Source organism: Eretmochelys imbricata, chromosome 1, assembly GCF_965152235.1.
Source record: "Eretmochelys imbricata isolate rEreImb1 chromosome 1, rEreImb1.hap1, whole genome shotgun sequence".
Lineage (NCBI taxonomy): Eukaryota > Metazoa > Chordata > Testudines > Cheloniidae > Eretmochelys > Eretmochelys imbricata.
The window spans coordinates 163037135-163060855 of NC_135572.1; the positions used below are offsets into that span (position 1 = coordinate 163037135).

At 39.7% G+C, this 23721-nt stretch overlaps 1 protein-coding gene across 8 annotated transcripts in view; it reads right to left on the bottom strand.

Annotated features, from left to right (window-relative positions):
* The window catches only part of TTC3 (tetratricopeptide repeat domain 3), a 135343-nt gene that overhangs the window by 92625 nt on the left and 18997 nt on the right, over positions 1-23721 (bottom strand). For 7 of the 8 annotated variants that reach the window (XR_013346338.1, XR_013346339.1, XM_077818550.1 and 4 more), the window contains 8 exons: positions 17738-17861; positions 14732-14817; positions 14306-14400; positions 8274-8336; positions 6169-6223; positions 5263-5425; positions 5088-5136; positions 3764-3887 (listed from right to left, as the gene is read on the bottom strand). Coding sequence is in view for 6 of the 8 variants with exons in the window: in XM_077818550.1 (XP_077674676.1) it covers positions 3764-3887; positions 5088-5136; positions 5263-5425; positions 6169-6223; positions 8274-8336; positions 14306-14400; positions 14732-14817; positions 17738-17861 (759 nt within the window). In the remaining 2 variants the exon portion in view is untranslated. The remainder of the gene's footprint in view (positions 1-3763; positions 3888-5087; positions 5137-5262; positions 5426-6168; positions 6224-8273; positions 8337-14305; positions 14401-14731; positions 14818-17737; positions 17862-23721) is intronic. The other variant, XM_077818542.1, reaches the window with a different exon arrangement.

The window sequence follows — 23721 nt, forward strand, 5'->3', positions numbered from 1 at the left end:
TGATTTTGAGTCCTAGGGGCTCTGCTTCCAGCCTGGGGTCCTGGATGCCAGCCCCCTGCCACCTGGGGTCCGGTCCGCTGGCCCTGGGTCCCGGCCACCAGTCCTGGTGGCTCTGTTGCCATCCTGGGGTCCCGGCCACCAGCCCAGGGCTCTGCAGCTGCCCTCAGCTGTGACCCACTGGCCCCAGCCTGGGGCAGTGAGGGGTGCAGACAAGGGCAAGAGGGGGCACAGCTCAGCACTCCCACCTTAAAAATTGTTCCAGCACCACTGTACTGGGATATTTTTAAGTCCTGATAAGCTGCTTACATCACTATCACGTCACGTGGAACAGGGCATTGCATTTGATGTTGTGCGTGCCATTTGTCACGATTTTTTTCCCCACTGTAAGTTGAGTGGTACATTTGACAAAATGTCAGCTCCTAAGAAAGCAAAGTTAGATGTCTGTTCATTTCCGCCTTCTTGGACAGATACATTTGGATTTATTCAAAAGAAGGACTGTGCTGTTTGTGCTTTCTGTTGGGAAAGTGTTGTTTGTCACACATCAAGCGTTAGATGACAATTTCAAACGAAGCAGACAAGACTGAATCAATCAAAAAGGCAGTAGCAGGATATGAGAAGCAAAGCAGTGTTTTTTAAATGCTTAAGTATAAGTAAAAATCAAGCCACAGAAGGAAGTTACAAGATTGCACAGTGCATTGCAAAAAACGGAAAGCCGTTTACAGATGGGAAATATATAAAAGAAGTTTTTCTCAGCAATTCGGAGGTTTTTTTCAATGATTTACTAAATAAAGATGCGTATCTAGAATAAAAGAACTGCCTGTCTCTGCCAGAACAGTTGAGACACGCATAAATGAAATGGCAGAAAACATTAACGGAAAGCAGAAAACTGCATTAAAAGACACAGCAGTGTTTAGCGTTGCAGTTGATGAGAGCATGGATATAAACGACTTTCCACATTTGGCAGTTGTTGCAAGATATTGTGCTTCCAATGAAACGCAAGAGGAACTTTGTTGCCTAAAATGCCTGCATGACACAACAAAGGGGGAAGATATAGCGGAAACTTTTGTAAACCATTTTGAAGAACGAGGAGTTGACATCGGAAAAATATTTTGTGTGACAACAGATGGTGCTCCTGCCATGGTCGGAAAAAAAAAGGGATTTGTAAAGTTACCTGAAGATCAAATTGGCCACACAACACTCAAATTTCACTGTATCATCCATCAAGAAAACCTGTGTGCTAAAATTTCTAATTCAGAGCTTAATAATGTGATGAATACAGCAGTGCAAATTGTGAATGTCGTTGTTGCTTGATCTGCTTTGACTAACAGACAGTTTCAAGCACTGCTAGAAGAAATGGACAGTGCTCATAATGACATTCCACTTCACAGCAACATTTGGTGGCTAAGCCGTGGCAAGGTTTTGATGCGCTTTGTAAACTGTTTTGATGCAATCAAGGCCCTTTTGTCAGAAAAAGGACAAAACCACCCCAAACTGGATGATGACAAATGGCTGCGTAAGCTCATGTTTTTAACTGACATCACCACTCACCTAAACGAACTCAACCTCCGTCTCTAGGGTGCAGGGCAAATGGTTCTGGATCTTTATGAAAGGCATTTGTTGTAAAACTAGCAGTTTTTTCTCAGGATATTTGAACTACGACTTTCTGCTACTTCCAACACATAAAAGAGCTATCGACACATTGCACTGTCAGCGTCAATGAGATTGGAGTGTACATGCAAGAACTGGAATTGGAATTTTCTGACAGATTGCAAGATTTCCAGTGATTTGGCCCAATGCTTTCTTTTCTAATTAAACCTGAGAAGTTCAATGAAAGCGACTTGGATTTGTCTATTTTCAGTGGATAGGTGTTGAAGATTTCAAAATGCAGCTCATTCAGTTAAAAAGCTCAGAATTGTGGGCATCAAAGTTTGGAGTTCTGTGGACTGCACTTAAAGCTACCGAGAGAGATCATGGGGCCTCTATTCTGACCTGATGGATGTCCCTGCCAGTGAAATTTAACTGTTTGAAGAAAATTGCATTCGCAATGCTTTCAGCATTTGGATCCACACACCTGTATGAACAGGTATTTTCACACATGAAATCTGTCCTCTGTCCCTCTCAGAGCCAGTTAAGAACTGATCACTCAGAAGCCTGCGTGCAGCTTAAAGTTCCAAATACGTGCCAGACATTGGAAAACTCAGCAAGGAAAAGCAAGGGCAAGGATAAGGATCACACTAAACTGATAAGATCTGCAATTTAATTTAAAATGAAGCTTCTTAAACATTTAAAAACCTTATTTACTTTACATACAACAATAGTTTAATTATATATTATAGAGAGACCTTCTAAAAACATTAAAATGTAGTACTGGCACACGAAACCTTAAATTAGAGTGAATAAATGAAGGCTTGGCACACCACTTCAGAAAGGCTGCCGGCCCCTGTACTAGTGTAATATGATTTGTACCAGTCAAGAATACCCTTGTTGCAAGACAGGATAAACTGAACCTTTTCAAATCCCATCCACACTAGAGGTTTGTACTGAAACATCTACACGGCCATGTTTTTTCCCACTGAAGTATACCAGGCCTAAATTCTTAACAGAGATTTACTCTACTTATACTCTAATAAATTTGTTAGTCTCTAAGGTGCCACAAGTACTCCTGTTTTTTTTCCTGCAATCATCATTACTTATTCCTATATGTTACTAAGGTATCGCTTTCCAGGGAATTTACAATACTTTCCAGTGATTTACATCTGAAGTCAATACTAGGTGTCCTGTTACAGATTGTTTTCAGTCTTTCCTATCTATTCTCTAACATTTATCTAATGTCTGGTCTTGTTGCTCAGGTACAAACAGTGTTGTTTCTAGTGATGTGAACTGGAATTTCCCATCTGAACTTCATTGCAAATCTGTCCCGATATTTGGTGTTTTACTGAAACCCCGAGCTCCTGGAATCACATTAAAGCATGAGACCCTCAGGTTTCATATTAAAAAGTTTCTGGTGTGAAATCCTGGCAAGACACCCACTGATTTCAGCTGGACCAGGAGTTTTACCCATAGCTTTTACGGTTGCGGAGAAGAGTTTAAAAATGTGACCTGAATGCACACTAAAAACTCAAACAGGACAGCAAATTTAAAAAAAAAAAAACCTACTTTTTTGAATGTTTGAGGTTGGAAATACTGCATTTTTGTTCACTAAGCAGCCTACTGTTTGTGGCAGTAAGTAATGACTGGCCAAAATCCTGTGGCTGAAGGTTGGACTGTGCCAGGAGGCAAGTAGAGATGGTTTTCTGGCCACTGAGGCAATGTCAGTTAGGATTCTTTCTTCCAGTGAGCCCCAAACAATCCCTGTCTATTCCAGCTGAGAGTCTCTTCTCTTCCCCCAGCACCAAACTCCACCCCTGTCCAATCAATTTCCAACTATTCCTTCAAATCAGGAAAGAAAGGCAAGGCTGCACACAGTGTGCATCAGGGGAGAAATCTGCATGGAACTCAGTTTCATGATGCAGCAGGACAGATGAGCTGAATAAAGCTGCTAGCCCTTCAGGAGTGGATATGGTCACCTAATACTCATCAAAGTTGGTATAGTGAGTAATGAGCCAAGTTTTGTCAGCTCCAGTTTATCAGAGCTTCTGGGACAGTGTCTAAGGACTCAATAATACAAACTGTGTCTATCAAGGAAGTCCACAATTTTTATAAAGCACACGTTATTAACAGTAATTTCTAATCAGTAATAGTACAATTTAAAGATTAAAGTTACCTTGATATTGTGTTTTTGATGACAGCTGTGGTCTTTAGAGTCTGCTTGTATTTTCCTCCTTTCTTTGTCCATTTCTTTTGATTCTTGAGAATTGAATAAATCAGACCGTGAAGAACCACATTCTCTAAGGAAAATAAAATGATGTTTTCAGTGTTGGTAAGTCATATAGGCAATTCTTAAGACTATGGACTGTATATGTATTGCAAAAAAATCCCCATAAATAGATGGATCACAGATAGCTTAGACATATTTAAAGAGGTGGTCATGTAGCCAAGCTACCAAGCTCTTCAAAGTTCTTCAGACTACTGACCAGCAAGAAAAGAACTAAGTGGACAGCACCTCTAATCAAATAGCAAAGTGATGTTTTCTATAAAGAGTGTACATTTATACCGTTTCTGTCTACACATAAATCATACTCAATATGCTATAGCAAATGTTGTTTCTGCTATACAGAAAAGGAGGTTATGGAGGGAATTTCTTCAGGTCACTAATTTTTACAGAAAACTGGTTTTAATTATAGTTACTGCATTCTTTTTTATAATGGCACATGCCATAAAGCTTACAAGTGTAACAATAAAATCTAATGCATCTTTTAGAGAAAAAAGCTTAGTTTATAGGCATGCACTTTAACACAGCTAAATAAACAGTGACTAAGGTGGGGAACAAAATACCTGAAGGGTCAAATCCTATATTTTTCTATATACAGACCCAAAAGATACATTTGACTAGACTGGGATTGCCCAATAGATGTACATGTTAAACTTCAGTGATGCTAAAAATTAATCTATGATTATTACATGTGATGATTGGTGCTCAATTACTCCATATATCTAAGATTCAATATGGTTTTAACCCCTAGGGATTTTCTGTGGTTTAGCTGAATCTAAATCTAAACTTTTCATGCTTTAAATGGAACATATTTCCCAATCTGCTTCCCTAATAGCTACAGTACTGCAACAGAGATAGAAGGAAAGTTAGTTATGTTTTCAGGATATTTTAGATTTACAATTTATAGCATGGGGAAACTAAAAAACTAAAGAAAACAATCTAGAGGTAGTAGTAGTCAGCACAAAACAATTGAAATATATTTTTTAATTACTTTGTTTCCTACACCCCTCCACAACTACCCCTCATTATGATTAACGGGCATTAGACACTGCTGGGTTCAGATACTTGCCTCTTTTCCCCTTATTTTTACTTGTTAGTGTATAACATAGTAATTCAAGCAAACTCTGTGCTCTGTACTATTTAAACAAACATTAAATTAACTTTAGATTAATTGAGTTAATTTTTATAAATAAAAATAAATCTGTCTTTAACTTACTTTTTCTCAAAAAATATTTTCTTTCTTCTGTTTTTACTCACTTTCAGACCTATAGAAATTTAACACAGAAAGCACTAATCCAGCAACTGAAAAATGTTAAGTCATTTGAAAGGAAAGTTGCAGTTTAAGGTACTTTATTGTATTCAGAAAATATCCTGAAGACAGAAAAAGCTACCTTTAATTTCGTCCATTTCCTTCCTTAACTTTGTGTTTTGCAGAATAAGATCCTTAACTCGCTCAGGAATATTCTTGCAGAGTTCCTGGGCTCTCTCATTAGCTTCCAGGGCCCATTCATGTTCTCCCAGCAACGAGAGCGCCTCACAGAAGCGATAATGACCCTAACGTGAATATCAATTTAAATTTTTTTTACAAAGTGATGATTCTTTCAAAAAAGAAAAATACTAACCTGTAGCTGAAAGAGTGTCTTAGTAGACTGAACAAGTTAAAGTTTTGACCTACTCAGTAACATACAAGTTACTGTCTGTTCTAGCCAACTGTTGAATGGCCAGTGTTACATAAGATTTGCCACATCAAAACAGACTAATGATCAATCAAGTCTAGTATCCCATCTCTGGCTTCAGAGAAAAGTGAAGATGCCTTTCCCTAAACCCCAATACCACTTTTGCACTTAAATATGGACAATTACACAATTGTTCAAGTCTTTTTAGACAAAACTTTGGGAATGAGACTTCGTTCTCTGTTCTGCATATTTTATTATAAAGTGTTGTGCATATTCTAATGCTATGTAGCAACATAATACATGTTTTATTTATCACAACAGTGTTTTTAAAATGTACAATATATTCTCTACCCTCCAGCCTCATGCATACAAAAACACCACCCAATAATATTTAAAAAAAAAAAATCAATCTAACTTTTAATCTTTTTTTTTAAAAGTTTACTCTGATTACTGAGCTGAGCTCCTGCCACTTCCATGAGAGCTAACTGGAGTGGAGAACACTCTGCATCTAAAAGGATTGTGCCCTTATATCAGACACTGGGATCTTGTATTTAGACCATTTGATGTATTTTTCTTTCTACTGTAAAGATAGAGTTGTTGCCAAATTTACATTAAACTAACCTTTGGCCAATTAGGCTTCAAAATAGTGGCCCTTTTTCCATCAACAAGAGCTTTCCTTTAAAAAAAAAACAAAAGGAAATATTTATTAGTATTGCAGTAGTACCTAGAGTTCAGGGCCCCACTGTGCAGGACGCTGTACAGATATAACAAAGAAAGAATTCCTGCTCAAAAGAATTTTTAATTTACGTGTAAGACTAGACGACAGGTGTTTATAACAAAAACTTATGGAGGGGGTCTAAAAAGGAATAATAGGACAATAGCTGTTAGCATAACAAGCACAGCATACCAGCTGCCTAACTATCAAGTTTTTTGTAGCCATCAACGCAGAGAGGAGTTGTAAGGAGGGATCTGAAAGTGGACAATAAGGTGGCCTTGTGGCAATCAAGACAGGCATCATTTGTGCATTAGACGCAGGGTTCAACTTCTCGATACCATGCAAAATGATGCTAAAGGTGAAAACAAGTATTTTGATGCAGTGGAGAAGGGGTAAGACTATGAAGGGATGCAAAGATGGGTTGATGTGGTCAAAACAAGCTATCAAAATTGATTGTTACAGCAGCATTTTAAATGGCTGTAAGTGGGGCAAGACAGGATTTGTCAACACCAGAAAGGAGGATATTGCAGTGACTGAGATGCAAGATGAAAGAAGACCAGAATGAGAGATTTAGCTGTGTGGATAGAAAGGAAAGGCAGGAAGTAGCAGCAAGATTTAGGCATAGTTTGGATGTGAAGATGGAGACAGAGGGATGAGTCAAAGATGACACCCAAATTATGGTCTTGAGTGAAAGAGAAATTGAGTCTACGGTGACTAAAAGCGGGAGGGAAGGAGGCTTGTATGGGGGGAAATCAAGACCTCTATTTTGGTTATGTTGAGCTTCACCTGACAACTATATATCCACAAAGAAATGCCAGAGACACAAGATGAGATTTTTAGCTTGGACAGGTGACACATCAGGAATGGAGAGGTAAATCTGAGTCATCAGTATAAAAATACTGAACTCATATTTATGACTAAGAACAGTTAGGAAGAAAAAGGAGATGAGAAGGACAGAGCTCTTTGGGATTCCCACAGAAAGTCAGAAGGGAAATGAAGAGGATTCTTAATAAAATGCTAAAGGAGTGGCTGGAGAGGACAGTCATGAAAGCAGAGGGAAAACAAGATTTAATGAAGAGCATGGTTAACAATGGCAAAATTTAAAGACAGTGACAACAGAGTACTGGTTCTGAGTTTTACCAAGGAGAGTTCATTAGAGATTTTGGCAAGAACCATTTCAGTGAAGGGAAAGTAAGCCTGACTGAAGAGGGGCTACAGTGGCATAGGAGGAGAGGAACTCCAGACAGCTGGAGTAGATAATGCATTCAATTAGTCTGGGGAGAATTAGAAATGAAGGGGAAAGGGGCAATAGCTAAAGAAGCAAGTAGGGTTTCAGTGGGTTTTTGTTTTTTAAAATGGCATAAACTAAAGCATGCTTGTGCTGCAATGGAAGGGAGCATGCTAAGAGTGAGTTTGAACACCAGGGAAATGGAGGGGATCAGAGTGGTGGTAAGGTATATCAGGAGATGGGATGGGATCCCTGGCACAGGTGGAAGGTTAGAGGAAAAGATCAGAATAGTTGTAATATTTAGATGCTTTAGTTTGTATTTGCTGCAAATTATATCTATTCAAAATATACATGTTTTCTAAAGATGTTTACATCTTTCAAGTTTTCAATCATATTCTCCTCGTGGAATTTCCTTTCAAATGGATGGAAATCCAGCCATGCAAGATAAACACATTTGCTGGATGGCTCTGCTCAGACAATCAGCAATAAAATAGAAGGTTGAAGATGAAAATAGAAAATAGAAGATGAAACTTAAATATGAAGCCTAACAAAGAACTAGGATGACAACACAGCTCACTTTTTTTTTTTTAAACAGCTATTTTCAGTCTGCCTGAAAACAATCAGTTTTATCCTGTCTCCTTTAAACTGTGCTATTATTACTTCAGGAACCAAGCATTGTATCTTCAAGGGATTAAAATACTACTTTACCAAGTATACGGTCAATTCAGAGTTTGCAATTACAGGAAACTTCAGCATTTCAGATTCGAGAAATGATTTACTTACCCATATTGTTCAGTGAGAAGAAAACAGAGAGCCCGGTTACCGTAAAGAAGATGGTTTTCAGGACTTAAAAATAAATTATTAAAACGGTATCAGTTAATAAAGTATATTACTTCTGAACAATATAAAATGACTAATCATAAGGAAAACAAACTTTCATTTTTCACAATAAAATTCTCCAACCACTCCATTTCCTCAATATGTCCAAGTCTGTGACCCAATCCAGCAAACACTTATAAACATGCTTAATTTTACTAATCTGAATAGTCCCATTGATTTCAGGTGTGTAATCTCGGCCAAGGTACAGAACTCAGTCAATTCTGGCAGTTCCCTCCCCCCACATTAAAGAACAGTTCAGAAAGATCTAAATATTCAGGGGAGGAAGGAATGGGGTGCATCAGGAGCAAAGCATTAGTGAAGATAAATTGCAACTCAGCTCTGTTGAACTTATTGAAGTGCAGTTCAAATCCTTTGAGAGGGTATATTTACCATGATTTTCCATTAGCTCAACTTCACTTTTTCAGGCTGAAAAAGGTGCCTGAGGTGCAGAAAGGCCAGCTGTACTGTAATATATACTGCACTTTATTTGGTGCTGAAACTAATGTTTTTAGGCAAATATATTCTTGTTTCTGAATAATACACTAATACAACTACTCCATTAAGCCCTCTTGAATGAATTACTGTAGACTTCCTCTGTTCCTGGATCAATCCAATGCTATCCAGAGGAGTTGAAGCAAAAATCAGCACAACAGCAAAACAGATTTTTCATTTGTGACTTGTATTATTGCTTATGACTTCATTTAACAAAGAAACATTAACAAAAAAACCAAGAGGGTATTTTATTCTATTTTGACTGTTGTTTTGGAGGTTCTCCCAGCTAGCTAGGAATCTTCTTGCAGCAGACTGACAGCTAACAAAATTCTCTGATTGAAAGAGGAAGACTGGCCTTTTCTTGTAAGCTCTACCATGATGCCTTCAGACACAAATACTTTTTTTATTTACTACAGAAGTAGAGAGCATTCTATCACTGAAATATAGGAATGTCTAATCCACAAGAATTATAAGGGGTAAAGTGAATACCGATGAGTGCTAGGCCATAGGGTTTAAGTATCTACCACTAAAATAACAATTTTCATAAAAATGTCACTTTTCAAATAACAAACATATCACTGCCCCTAACTATTGAAGGGAGGAGAATACCAAAGTGGTGGCAAAGGAAATTAGCTTCCTCACCCTCATATAAAGGAAGCAATTTTCCAGCCTGTGGTTCTCATGTTTGTTGTCTTTGATTATGACTATAGTTCTCCACTCAGTTCTATGAACAACTACATCTACAACAATGCTGCATCTTTAACTTTTTAATTGCTGGACACATGGGAAGAAACTGCAGAAAACAATGAGAACACCTTGAGCATGCAATAAACAAACTATGTTTTAATTCCACATATCGCTGTCCTAGCCATTTTACAAGATGGCTTGTACCAAACAGTTTCTTCATCTCAATTAGGTGTGAACTGGTACAATCTACAAAGGCGTCTCTCTAATATAGACAGGAACCCAAAAGCACTGCTGCTACAGAAGTTTTTTTCAGTTTTTTACCCAGGTGGCTGCTTTACAGATGTCTGATTGGTACATTGTTCAGGAAGACTACAGAGGTGGAAATCAATCTTGTGGAGTGTGTTCGAGTTCCTGGCAGCGGTTGCATATCATGGTGACTATAGCAGAGGTGAATGCAACTGGAAATCCATTTTGAAAGCCTTTGTTTAGATATGGCTGAACCCTTTGATCTTTCAAAAAGAAAAGGAGTACTTGTGGCACCTTAGAGACTAACCAATTTATTTGAGCATGAGCTTTCGTGAGCTACAGCTCACTTCATCAGATGCATACCGTGGAAACTGCAGCAGACTTTATATATACACAGAGAATATGAAACAATACCTCCTCCCACCCCACTGTCCTGCTGGTAATAGCTTATCTAAAGTAATCGTCAGGTTAGGCCATTTCCAGCACAAATCCAGGTTTTCTCACCCTCCACCCCCCCACACAAATTCACTCTCCTGCTGGTGATAGCCCATCCAAAGTGACAACTCTTTACACAATGTGCATGATAATGAAGTTAGGCCATTTCCTGCACAAATCCAGGTTCTCTCACTCCCTCACCCCCCTCCAAAAACCCACCCCCATACACACAGGAGCTCCAGGTTTGGGCGCCCCATCATTTCAGGCATTGGCACCCTGACAGCAGGATTGTCTGGCTATGTAGACTCCCTCCTCAGGCCCTACGCTACCAGCACTCCCAGCTACCTTCGAGACACCACTGACTTCCTGAGGAAACTTCAATCCATCGGTGATCTTCCTGATAACACCATCCTGGCCACTATGGATGTAGAAGCCCTCTACACCAACATTCCACACAAAGATGGACTACAAGCCGTCAGGAACACTATCCCCGATAATGTCATGGCTAACCTGGTGGCTGAACTTTGTGACTTTGTCCTTACCCATAACTATTTCACATTTGGGGACAATGTATACCTTCAGATCAGCGGCACTGCTATGGGTACCCGCATGGCCCCACAGTATGCCAACATTTTTATGGCTGATTTAGAACAACGCTTCCTCAGCTCTCGTCCCCTAAAGCCCCTACTCTACTTGCGCTATATTGATGACATCTTCATCATCTGGACCCATGGAAAAGAAGCCCTTGAGGAATTCCACCATGATTTCAACAATTTCCATCCCACCATCAACCTCAGCCTGGTCCAGTCCACACAAGAAATCCACTTCCTGGACACTACAGTGCTAATAAACAATGGTCACATAAACACCACCCTATACCGGAAACCTACTGACCGCTATTCCTACCTGCGTGCCTCCAGCTTTCACCCTGACCACACCACACGATCCATCGTCTACAGCCAAGCTCTGCGATACAACCGCATTTGCTCCAACCCCTCAGACAGAGACAAACACCTACAAGATCTCTGTCAAGCTTTCTTACAACTACAATACCCACCTGCGGAAGTAAAGAAACAGATTGATAGAGCCAGAAGAGTTCCCAGAAGTTACCTACTACAGGACAGGCCTAACAAAGAAAATAACAGAACGCCACTAGCCCCCAACTAAACACCTTCAGCCCCAACTAAAACCCCTCCAACGCATTATTAAGGATTATTAAGGATCTACAACCTATCCTAAAGGATGACCCAACACTCTCACAAATCTTGGGAGACAGGCCAGTCCTTGCCTACAGACAGCCCCGCAACCTGAAGCAAATACTCACCAACAACCACATACCACACAACAGAACCACTAACCCAGGAACTTATCCTTGCAACAAAGCCCGTTGCCAATTGTGCCCACATATCTATTCAGGGGACACCATCACAGGGCCTAATAACATCAGCCACACTATCAGAGGCTGGTTCACCTGCACATCCACCAATGTGATTTATGCCATCATGTGCCAGCAATGCCCCTCTGCCATGTACATCGGTCAAACTGGACAGTCTCTACGTAAAAGAATAAATGGACACAAATCAGATGTCAAGAATTATAACATTCATAAACCAGTCGGAGAACACTTCAATCTCTCTGGTCACGCAATCACAGACATGAAGGTCGCTATCTTAAAACAAAAAAACTTCAAATCCAGACTCCAGCGAGAAACTGCTGAATTGGAATTCATTTGCAAATTGGATACTATTAATTTAGGCTTAAATAGAGACTGGGAGTGGCTAAGTCATTATGCAAGGTAGCCTATTTCCTCTTGTTTTTTCCTCCCCCCCCCCCCCCCAGATGTTCTGGTTTAACTTGGATTTAAACTTGGAGAGTGGTCAGTTTGGACGAGCTATTACCAGCAGGAGAGTGAGTCTGTGTGTGTATGGGGGTGGGTTTTTGGAGGGGGGTGAGGGAGTGAGAGAACCTGGATTTGTGCAGGAAATGGCCTAACTTCATTATCATGCACATTGTGTAAAGAGTTGTCACTTTGGATGGGCTATCACCAGCAGGAGAGTGAATTTGTGTGGGGGGGTGGAGGGTGAGAAAACCTGGATTTGTGCTGGAAATGGCCTAACCTGACGATTACTTTAGATAAGCTATTACCAGCAGGACAGTGGGGTGGGAGGAGGTATTGTTTCATATTCTCTGTGTATATATAAAGTCTGCTGCAGTTTCCACAGTATGCATCTGATGAAGTGAGCTGTAGCTCACGAAAGCTCATGCTCAAATAAATTGGTTAGTCTCTAAGGTGCCACAAGTACTCCTTTTCTTTTTGCGAATACAGACTAACACGGCTGTTACTCTGAAACCTTTGATCTTTCAGTAATAGAAAAGAATAATTTTGATGATTTTCTGAACAGTTTAGTTCTTTTGAGAATGCTAGCGCTCTTCTAACGTCTAGCATGTGGAGCAGGGCCTCCCTTTTATTGCATGTGCCTTGGGAAAGAACGATGATAGGTATAAGCTAATCAGGTGGTATGAGAAAAGTATTTTTGGTAAGAACTTTGGATGTGGTTGTAACGTAACTTTATCTTTAAAGAAAATTATATATGGGGGGGTACAGCATGAGAGCCCCTATTTCCTCCACTCTTCAAGTAGATGAGATGGCCACAAGAGGGTGGGGGAGGAAGGGACTGCAGGGTGATCTCCCAACTCCATACAGCCAGTGGCCTGTGCTCCCTTCTGCTATGCTGGAGCTGCCACATTTATTTATTAACAAATAAAATATGCAGAATTTTAAAATACTGTGCACAGAATTTTTATTGTTTTGGAGCAGAATTTTTAATTTTTTTGTGCAGAATTCCCTCAGGAGTAAATAATATATTTTTTTAAACAATAAAGAAAGAAAATGAGGGGAGAGGAGGATAGTTCAAACAAACTAACTCTACTCTATCACTACAACAACAACACCACTAAAGAGTAACACTAAAGATATACTAAATAGGCTCTGCTAAGGGCTCCACCTCAGGCCAAAAGTGGTTGAGAAGGAACTGAAGGCAGTTTGGCCGCTTAGCGTAATATAGAGCCGCCAAAAGCAGCCCAAGACTGTGGGAGTGTGTATAAGCAGCCCGAATGAGCACTGCTACCAAAAATCTCCAATCACAGGCACAGGGATGCAGACTCACCTAAAGTGGAGCACTCATACGGGAAGCTACTCAAAGAAGAAATCTACTTTACCAGTTGGCACACAGTCTGAGGGGAGACATTAGGAAGGCATCAATCCTTCCAAATGCATGCCGACAACATATGTCAGGCCCAATACTCCCTAAGATAGGAATCTTTATGAAGTATACAGCCTTTCCACAGACACAACTGAATTTGCCAAAAGCAGCACTTGCTTGTGATAGTACTGTTAATTTCAGCAAACCAGTGTTTTGTTGCTAGTTTATTTTACAAGGCATAGCATTATACACTAAGTAAATACTGTACCATTTGCATGAATAATATTTGTTTTAGTTTTACATTTCTTTCTCCATTTGAAGTCATACCTATAAAACAGTTTCCACAACCACCCAAAGGATGACTTCAGGGGAGGAATAAGCAACACATATTAGATGAAGTAAGCATGATCTCAAACCCTAAATATCCCACTGGTGCCAACACTGGGTCAGCCCCACTAGTGCCAGTAACACTGGGAGCCCTATTGTAGGCAGCTATCAGCTCCAGTAGCCATTTTCAGTAGTGTATCCTGTTTTTCTGATGGGACCATGTTTAACACACAGCACTGAAATTGGCTTCTGAAGCTGAAGGGCCATTTTACCCTACTGCTACCAACACTGTTCGAGCTGATGTTGCTGAACTAGTATTAGTAATGGTGGGCATTTTTTTAAAACGTCACTAACACAGACAAAGATAAAAAGTGTCTTTAGTACTAAGACAGGAAACAGAGATAATATGAAAGTAAACAAAACTGTGGTAAATCAGTTAGGCATCATCTGATTTTTAAATGGGTGGTCAACAAACCAAGACAAGTCTGAAGAAGATAAAAATGTGACATACACAAAGATGATCTAGTTAGTTGACTTAGTTCTTACCAAAATTCTATGGCTTTAGTGTATGAGCTTATAGCAAAAGCAAATTTCTCTTGGGAAAACTCACAATTTCCTCTCTTTTTCATAAATTCACTTTTCTGTAAGATCAAGAAAAACAAATATGCAACCAATCAGAATTTAACCCAACTGTGATGAGAACTATAAAAGCATTTAACAATATGTATTTAAGTATCTCATTCGTGTGTATACCAAATGTTGAAATGTACTCATAACTAATTGACCTGGAGCAGTGTAATTATCTGAAAAGGCATGCAACTCCTAATAAGTGTTGGAAAATGATCCTATAAAAGGAATACTCATTTTGGCCAATAGCTTCCCTACAAGTTTCTGTAACTTTGACTATCTTTGATCACTCTTGTTTTTTTAAAAAAAAATTATACACACACACACTTTAGTATTTTGTCCTACCTTTATACAGTTTTCACAACTCTGAACTTCAAACTCTTCAACTAAATTGCAGTCTTCCAATGCAACTTTAGTTATATAATATTTATCTGTAGGCAGAAATTAGTAAGGTAAGGAAAAAAAAAAACCAAAAGCCAAACAATAGGTTTAACCGCTTGCTTTTAACAATCATTGTATATTCTATAACCGTAAACAGGATGTGTCTAGTTTTGTTTTTCCCCTCATCAACGACAGAAATAAGCTAAAACAAAGTAATAAATTTCAAACAGAATGTGGATTATTTTTGTTTCCACTGTTGCACAAAATATGTAAGTCCCAACTGAATTCAGCAAGGTACTTAAAATTACGAGCATTGTGCCTAACTTGAAACATATGAGCAATCTCAATGAAGTCAGTGACACTACTCACATATTTGAAGCCAGCATGTACTTAAGTACCTTGCTGAATCAAGGACTAAATGATTCTCCCTTTGTACTAAAAGCCCAAACCCTGCCATCCTCAGCCTACATCTCAGTGCCATGGAGCCTTTTGCTACTACAATAGAACTTTTTTGGATCATAAGAATTAAATTCTCATCTTTCTGAATAATTTATTCAAAAGTTTCATGAAGCTGACAGATATTATTCAGCTCTAATCACAGTAATATAACAAACAGATATAAATGTGTTAACCATCACAGTCATGTAGTAGAACGAACAGCAGTTAAGAGTTTCACCAAACATTTTGTTTCAATCAAGTATTTCATTTGGATGACAAAGTAACAATCTTTCACTCTACCACTGTTATATACTTTAAAATATCCACACAAAATGGATGTAAAGTTACCTATTAAATCCATTACCATTTCAAGCCTTTGGGAACTAAGAAAAATATTAGCCAGATAATAAGTACCAGAGGGTACCCACAAACAGTTCTATGAAGGAGAAGAGCTTACACTTAAAACCAAGTGGGCTAAGACTTTAGAGCTAATTATTTACTAGTCTGGAATATTTTAAAATGAAAAAATTGAAGAGTTTCTAAAAATATCTGACAGAGTCAGTATATGGGAATGTTGTCTTTTAACATAGGAGGCACCCATCCTACCCACAGGACATCACAACAAGAGACAAAGCCTCCTGAGCAAGATGACTGCAAAATTTCTGATCATATCCAATCGTCAGACTGTCTCCAAATGTTATGGAGTTGTTTTAACTTTGAAACTGACTTCTCACTAGTTTCTAATGGGACGAAAATTATCAGTGTCCTAATCTGCCTAAAGACACTGTCAAACTTGTGGACTCCTGTTTAAATTTTTTTTTTACTATACTTCAGATAATTTTTAGAAAGTGCTAGTGAGTCACTTCTTTATAATTAGATATAAACTCTTGTTTTGTTTTTTGTTATACTGAAGTCTTTCATCAAATGTTAGACCAGCCTTGTTTTCTTTAACAGCCATTCTTGAAAAGGAAGGTAAGAGAAAATATTCTGGTTTATTGTCTCTCTACGAAAAAAAGTACCTCACGCCAAGTAGGATTCAGATTCCAATGTCACTGATGACAGAACACATCCCAGTTATCAAAAGCTTATTTTTAATACAGAAGGGGATATCATACCAATGGCAGCTGCAGCAAGAACGATGATAAACACTGGAGCAAAACTGGATATTGCAAAGGAAAGACTGCTAAGCTGTTTTTCTAGCTTTAGAATAGCTGACAAAACTGAAGAGTGGATGACTCCACGGAAAAATTAAGTATACTGCATTTAGAAACTGTTTCACTTAGCTGATAATCATGTTCTCTGTCTTTTCCTTTGTTATTTTCTAAGAGTTCATCTGGCTCTTGTCAATTATTCCACAAATGAGGTTATGATATTTAAGATACAATCAACTGCTGTGAAAATTACTATCACTGACTAAGAGTGGAATGTCAATGAGGGAATAAGCAGCAGGAAGGGATAAAGTCAAGATAAGAATTTCCTTTGTAATGAACATTAGAAAACAAATACATAAGTATGAGAGAATAATCCTCTGTACTGAAAAGATTCTAATTTTCCCACGATACCTCAACTGCTCCAAAGCTAAAGAAAAAAAATATATAGGACTCAGACACACATCCACACCCCCAACCACCCCATGACAAGGTATCTTCCCCCATTTTTTTTTTTTTTAAATGCTTGTCAGTCTGGGCAACTGCACCTGAATTGCCCCTCTATGATCCAGCAAGAGCACCCAATCTTAGATTTCCCGCTCCTAAGCCATTACCGCTCTTGGACTGACATATGCACCTCTCTACTTCCTGACCAGGGCATGTCCAGGCTGCACAGTTCTCTTCTAAGGCTGTTATTCCCCAGCAAGGCAGACCACCTAACAGGCCTGTGTCTGCACTTGGCTTACTCTTCAAAGGCTGTAAACAGTGTAACTGCTAGAGTTACAAGTTATCACAGCTCTTTCTAAGCAAATATGTTTATTCTTAAAGTAAAAGCATTATACAGAAAGCATATTAAAACCAATTAAAGAATGTACATGCATGCGAATAAGCTACCAGAGATTGCCCCAAATCCTACAAGGTCTCTGGCTGGTGAGTAGTCCTTCAAGCCTCACCAAGGTTTTTTTCCCCCCTCATGATCACAAGTTTGTAATTGCCTTGGCTCAGAAAAAAGCACCCCCATGAATCTGCGAATTACTCCTCCATGCTGTTTGGAACTTTTGATCCTGGGAATAGGTAATTCATAGATAAAGGTCTTGTCCCCAAAGCAAATACCCTCTAGAAAACCTGCTCAACTATCAATTCATTCCTGTCTTAGCCCATTTTCTAAAGGAGTCCTTTGAAGCTCATAATACTTCCCAAGGGTTGCATTAGTCAGGTCTCCTACACAGCTTACATACAATCCCACAACACCACAAACATTTGCATTTTTAATATGAGATCCCATGATATTTAAAAGTTAATTCAATAAGGTGTAGCCCAATTCAATAATGTTTGTCCAGAACCTTGCAGGAAATTGGATACCCATCACAATGATTATACTTACATTTAGCAAAGAAAGCTTCTAGAGGAGGCCAACAGTAATCTCCAAGTTCTTCTAATTTCTGTAGAACACTGAACTCCCCTGTACATTTCACCCAGGCAAGAGCAGCCCCAATATCAAAAACTCTCTATTTCAAATAAAGGGTAGAAATTAGAGAAAGCTGGCAACTGTACTCAGTTTTTCTTATATGGGATAAGCTAAGTAAAAGAAAATAACCTAAATTACTGGCAACATAATATAAACTAAAAAATTTAACAAATATGGATAGCATATCAGCAATGTTGTGTAACAGTCTGACAAATAAGGTGCAAGGGAAAATGTTTAGGGTGTTGCCTGGAAAAAATAGAAAAGCATAGTTCAAATACTTCATATCTATTCCACAACCCATAGAATTCAGGAAAGATATTTTTAGTTTATTTCTACGTTATTTCTTGCATAAAAATATGGTCAAAGAGAACCAACACTAAGTTAGATTGCATTTTCACAAATTACAACAGCCACCTCATTTTATGCACAACAAAGGCACATGGACAACCTTAGAAAAGGTTTTTTGCTCTAGCTGCTAGGTTAGATGTGACATACCAGTGACGCTGGCAGATCAGGTACCTGCTCATACCAAGGTCCCCGTGTCTCAACTGGACACTGACAAATACATAGCTGGAATCAGTCTGGTTCACCTGTGTAATAATTCTAATATCTATTTTAACAATTATAAGAATGTGTTTATACTTCATTGAATGCTTATGAATTGGTGAGTGCATTAATATTATTTATAATATTGTATCCGATATTGTAAGGTAATATTTCAGCAGTTACATTGTGAACCTCTGTGACTGTATAAATCACCAGATGGGAGAAAGACCTTAATTAGCGAGGGGCTCATCTTCAAAAGAAAGTGTTATGCCTTTCCCCAAAGGAAAGGTCCATGAACACCCGACAGACTATTATGGGACCCTGCAACTGGAGTCTCCCTAAAAACCCTCAGGAGAACAAAATACTTTTATTGTTCTGTCCTCCTCCCTGTGACAACAAGTCATGCAAGTGGATTCCTCCGATCAGTTGAGTTTCCAGCTCAGAGTACATGACATGAGGGGTATAAAACCCCTAACACAAACTGATGCTTGGACTCTGGGGACAAGATTTTTCCAGGCATAAGCAAGAGATCCCCAGCTGCTTAACCTGGCTTAGCCCTAAAGGACATAGAGCTTGTGGATTATAGAAACTTCCACTACCTTTTGAAACTTAAGATTGTAAATTATTTGTGTATGTTTACTGCTTTACCCTTGCAAAGAATTGTCTAAATTTCTTTTTCCTATTTAATAAATCTTTATATAGTTTTTTACAGGATTGGCTGAAAGCATTATCTCTGTTGTGAGACTTCAGGTGCAACTGACCTGGGGTAAGTGACTGGTCCTTTGGGACTCAGAGTAACTTGAATATTGCTGTTTCTTGGTGTAAAGGATCACTGATCACAAAAGTACGCGCACCTGGGTGGTGAGATAGCTCAGAGTAGCCCAGGGGACTGTCTGTGACTCCATGTTAATGCTGCTATAGTGCCTAAGGAGTTTGCACTTGATAAATGGCTGGTGAACTCTAAGGCTATGTCTACACTACAGACCTTACAGCAGCACAACTGTCCCGCTGCAGCTGCGCCACTGTAAAGTCTCCTGTGTAAGCCACTCTATGCCAGCAGGAGAGAGCTTTCCCGCCAGCATAATTAAACTACCCCCGACGAGCAGTGGTAGCTACGATGGCAGGAGACGCTCTACCACCAACATAGTGCTGTCCACGCTGGCGCTTTCATCAGTGAAACTGATGTCGGTCAGGGTTTCTTTCCACACCCCGACTGAAAATAATTTTGCTGACAAAAGTGCTAATGTAGACATAGTATTAGTATAGAACTCACAGCCAATTTGGGGTTTGTACTCTGCTTCCTAACAGTCTGCCCTGAGGTTAGTACTTCTGTTCTTGAATCACTGCAGGCAGCACTACAGTCAAGGCAAGATAGCATATCAAAATGCCTTTCGATAGGTAGTATTTCTCATACATTGTTACTTTTTACTGGTGCTAGAGAATACTACTCCTGACTTATGAACCTTTCCTCAAATCCTTGTTTGACAACAAACCAGAAAGGACACTTTTGGTATATCAGTATAAAACCAAATGTTAATTTTTAAAAACCATTATCTGCATTGTGTGTGATCAACTTGCCTGCAGTCATCAGCCAATCATTGCTCCTTATAAGGAACTGAATGTTACTCAGCATAGTAAATGCCCACTGTGACACCGAGACCCATTGGTGACAACTGGCAAATGGCTCAATATTCTTTGCAAGCAGCTCCTTCCTCAGACCTGACAAACTTACTACATTCACTATAAACAGTAGCATGTGAGTTCTCTACTAAAAGCTTGTAACTTATCAACACTCACTTATTGTGAAATGTGCATATGCGAAATATTTAAGGAATAATGTAACTATACTGAAAATTAAGCCCTTATGGTCTTGAAGTGAAAGAGAGTCACCATGGAATAATGTGTCTTGGTGATGGTCAATTCAAGTGGAATGGAGCTGTCACCCCCACTCTGGCTAGCGAACGATGTAACATATTGCTCAATCATCCACCCCAGTAACAACCCAGAAAAGGCAATGGAAAACCAACAAAGCAACTATAAACACTGAAACTAATTGCAAGTGAAAAGGAATGACATGACAGCAAGGGGTGGCCATATTGTGAATAAAGACAAAAGACTGATTTAGTATATCACAAGGTGCAGAAAGGCAGTCTGTATCCATTCACTAAGATGCGCCTTGTTGAACAGGGGTGCTTCATGAAAGACTGAGGCCTTGTCTACACTTGAGCTCTGTTGATGCAAGTCACAGGGATAGCTCAGTGGTTTGAGCATTGGCCCGCTAAACCCAGGGTTGTGAGTTCAATCCTTGAGGGGGCCATTTAGGGATCTGGGGCAAAAATTGGGGATTGGTCCTGCTTTGAGCAGGGGTTTGGACTAGATGATCTCCTGAGGTCCCTTCCAACCCTGATATTCTATGATTCTATCTAAAAGCACTGTAATTACATTGCTTGAGCATGTTCGCACAATGCTGCTTCTGTAGGTGGAGCACATACACAGTTGGTGCTCTAGCATAGACAGTGAGAGCAGCGCACTGCGAGTAGCTATCCCCCCACATTACTCGCCACCTTCTGCAGCTAGGAGGTGTGGGAAAGCAGAGTGGATCACAATGCATCATGGGTGTAGGCTCAATGTCCCATGATGCATTTTTTTTCCATCCCATCATTCCACAGGCTGATGCATTTTGATGCCAATGCATTTTGTGGCATTTTTCAACAGCCCCTGTGCACCCACCATCTCTGTCTGAAAGGATGGATCCCGCACGGCTCTCTGCTGTTGTGGTCACTGTTATGAACAAATCACGGATGATCATGCAGTATACCATGAACTCCCAATCTGAATAAGAATCAGAGTTGCCTGACCTGCTACATGTCGTCAAAAGAAAACACGAGATTACTTTTGGCATTTATAGAGCAACTACACACAGTGGGCTGTCCCTTCTGGGCTTGGGAAACAAGCACTGAGTGGTGGGAAAAACATCATTATGCAGGTGTGGGATGACGAGCAGTGGCTGCAGAACTTTCGGATGAGGAAAGCCACCTTCCTGGAACTGTGTATGGAGCTTGCCCCAGCACTGTGGCACAACACCAAAATGAAAGCTGACCTCTCGGTGGATAAGCATATAGCAATGGCTATGTGGAAGCTGGCAACTCTAGACTGCTACCGGTCGGTCACAAATCAGTTTGGAGTCTGGAAGTGCACCACTGGGGCTGCGTGAATGCAAGTTTGCAGGGCCATTAATCTCATTCTGCTATGAAGGACTGTGACTCTTGGAAATGTGTATGAAATAGTGGATGGCTTTGCAACAAGGGGATTCCCTAACTGCAGCACGGCAACCGATGGCACACATCTCAATTTTGGCCCCGGATCATCTTGCGACAGAGTACGTTAATAGAAAGGGGTACTTCTCTATGGTATTGCAGATGCTTTTGGATCACCAGGGCATGTTGAAATGCTCACAGTGATCCTGGGAGACCCAGCATACCCCTTACTCCTAAGGCTCATAAAGCCTTACCCATGAAACCTAGACAGCAGCAAGGAGTGCTTCAACAATTGGCTGAGCAGGTACAGAATGTGCCTCTGGCAAATTAAAAACACACTGGCGCTGCCCTTATGGCAGGCTAGACCTAAATGAGGAAAATATTCCCATGGTCATAGGAGCCTGCTGTGCACTCCATAATATTTGTGAGGCTAAGGGTAAAAAGTTTCCCCCTTGCTGGAGGCCCGAGGTGAATCCCCTGGCAGCTGATTTTGAGCAGCCAAATAGCAGGGCTATTAGAAGGGGTGCAATGGGGGTTATTTGAATAAGGGAAGCTTTAAGACACTGTTTTGATAACGACCACGAGTAACGAGTCTTTCTATACAGCATCTTGTCTGCTTTGTTAACTTTCCACTTTCCATGAAAATGTTGATTCCTGACCAAGATCTGCAGTCTGCAAATGATCCAATTGCCACTGTGTATTAATTCCAGCAGCAACCACCTTGTGAAGGAGACAAATAAAAATCTTTCAGAAAGCATGTTTTTATTAAATACCAATTAACACACAAAACACTTGGTGGGAGGGGAGATGATAGTGTAGGCTCTTATAGCTGTGCTAAGTCCAGGTATCATTTTGGAAGCTATCCAAAAGGTGTGGCATGAATGGGATACTGAGACAGGCCAGGTGTTTGCAAGGAATGTGTGGGAGGAGTTTGGGGAGGGCATAGCAAGCAGTTCTGCATCAACTTAAACTGTAATGTAGCCATAGCTGAGTTCTGGCTCCTTGTAGCTCACAAACTGCTGCAAGAAGACTGAACTTTGGGATGGGAATTAATAAGTGGAGGCTTTAGTTAGTGTTTTATGATTTTGCTTTCTATGTAGCCATTTGTTTCCATCACTCACACTTGTATCAATTTGAATGTCTATTCTTTCTTAAAAAGAATTTCCTTTTGTTTAATTATCATTGAACTCAAGTGCTGCAATTGATACAGGAGCAATAGTCTAGGGTAAAACTAGTAAACTAGGTACACTGTTCCTTTGGGAACAGAGAACCTAGTACTTCTGTGGACATCCAGTGATCAGGGGCTGGACACCACACGGGGGCACTTTAAAGGGACTTGGGAGCATCCATTGTCAACCTGCAGGGCAAAAGTACGATTAGAATAGCACAGAGGAGAATTCTTGAGTTGCTGACAGTTTTGTTGTGCTAGGGAGTTGACACCAGGCTGGCACTGACCACACGCCCTCAAGCAGCAGGAAGGTGGCAATAGGTGAATCACAGCTCTTGGTGCCTCCAGAGCATCACACCCACCCCTCTTTTTATAACTTAACCACACCCACACCCACACAAAAAAGATAACCCACCTTTTGGGAAAGGATTGTAATTTAAAATCAAAGCAATTTAACTCACCAATTTTAATAATTTAAATCAGCAAGCAGGAAACTGATTTAAATCATCGATTTTAGTCCTGCATTGTATTTGTACTTTAGTTTTTTCTCTTAAGGGAAGGTTGATTCTCTATAATTAGTAACCATAAAAACACATTGATTTGCAACTCAACATAGACTTTACACTATATTTCATGCTTCTTTGTGCTAACCAGAAGGATACATTGTATACAAATGTAAGCAATTATATACCTTTTAATTTACATTTATTACATTACAAAATGGTGAATGATGCATTACTTACTATATAATATTTTACTTGTGATGTGTCACACTCCATGTCAATGAAAAATTTAATTCAATTAAAAATGCACAATTTTTTTTAGTTAAATAAAATGACTAGTTCTGCCAGAATTCTGCACAAAACAGCATTTGTGCAGAATTGTGTTCCCTGCAGAATTTTACTTTTTCATGCTGAATTTGTGATTTC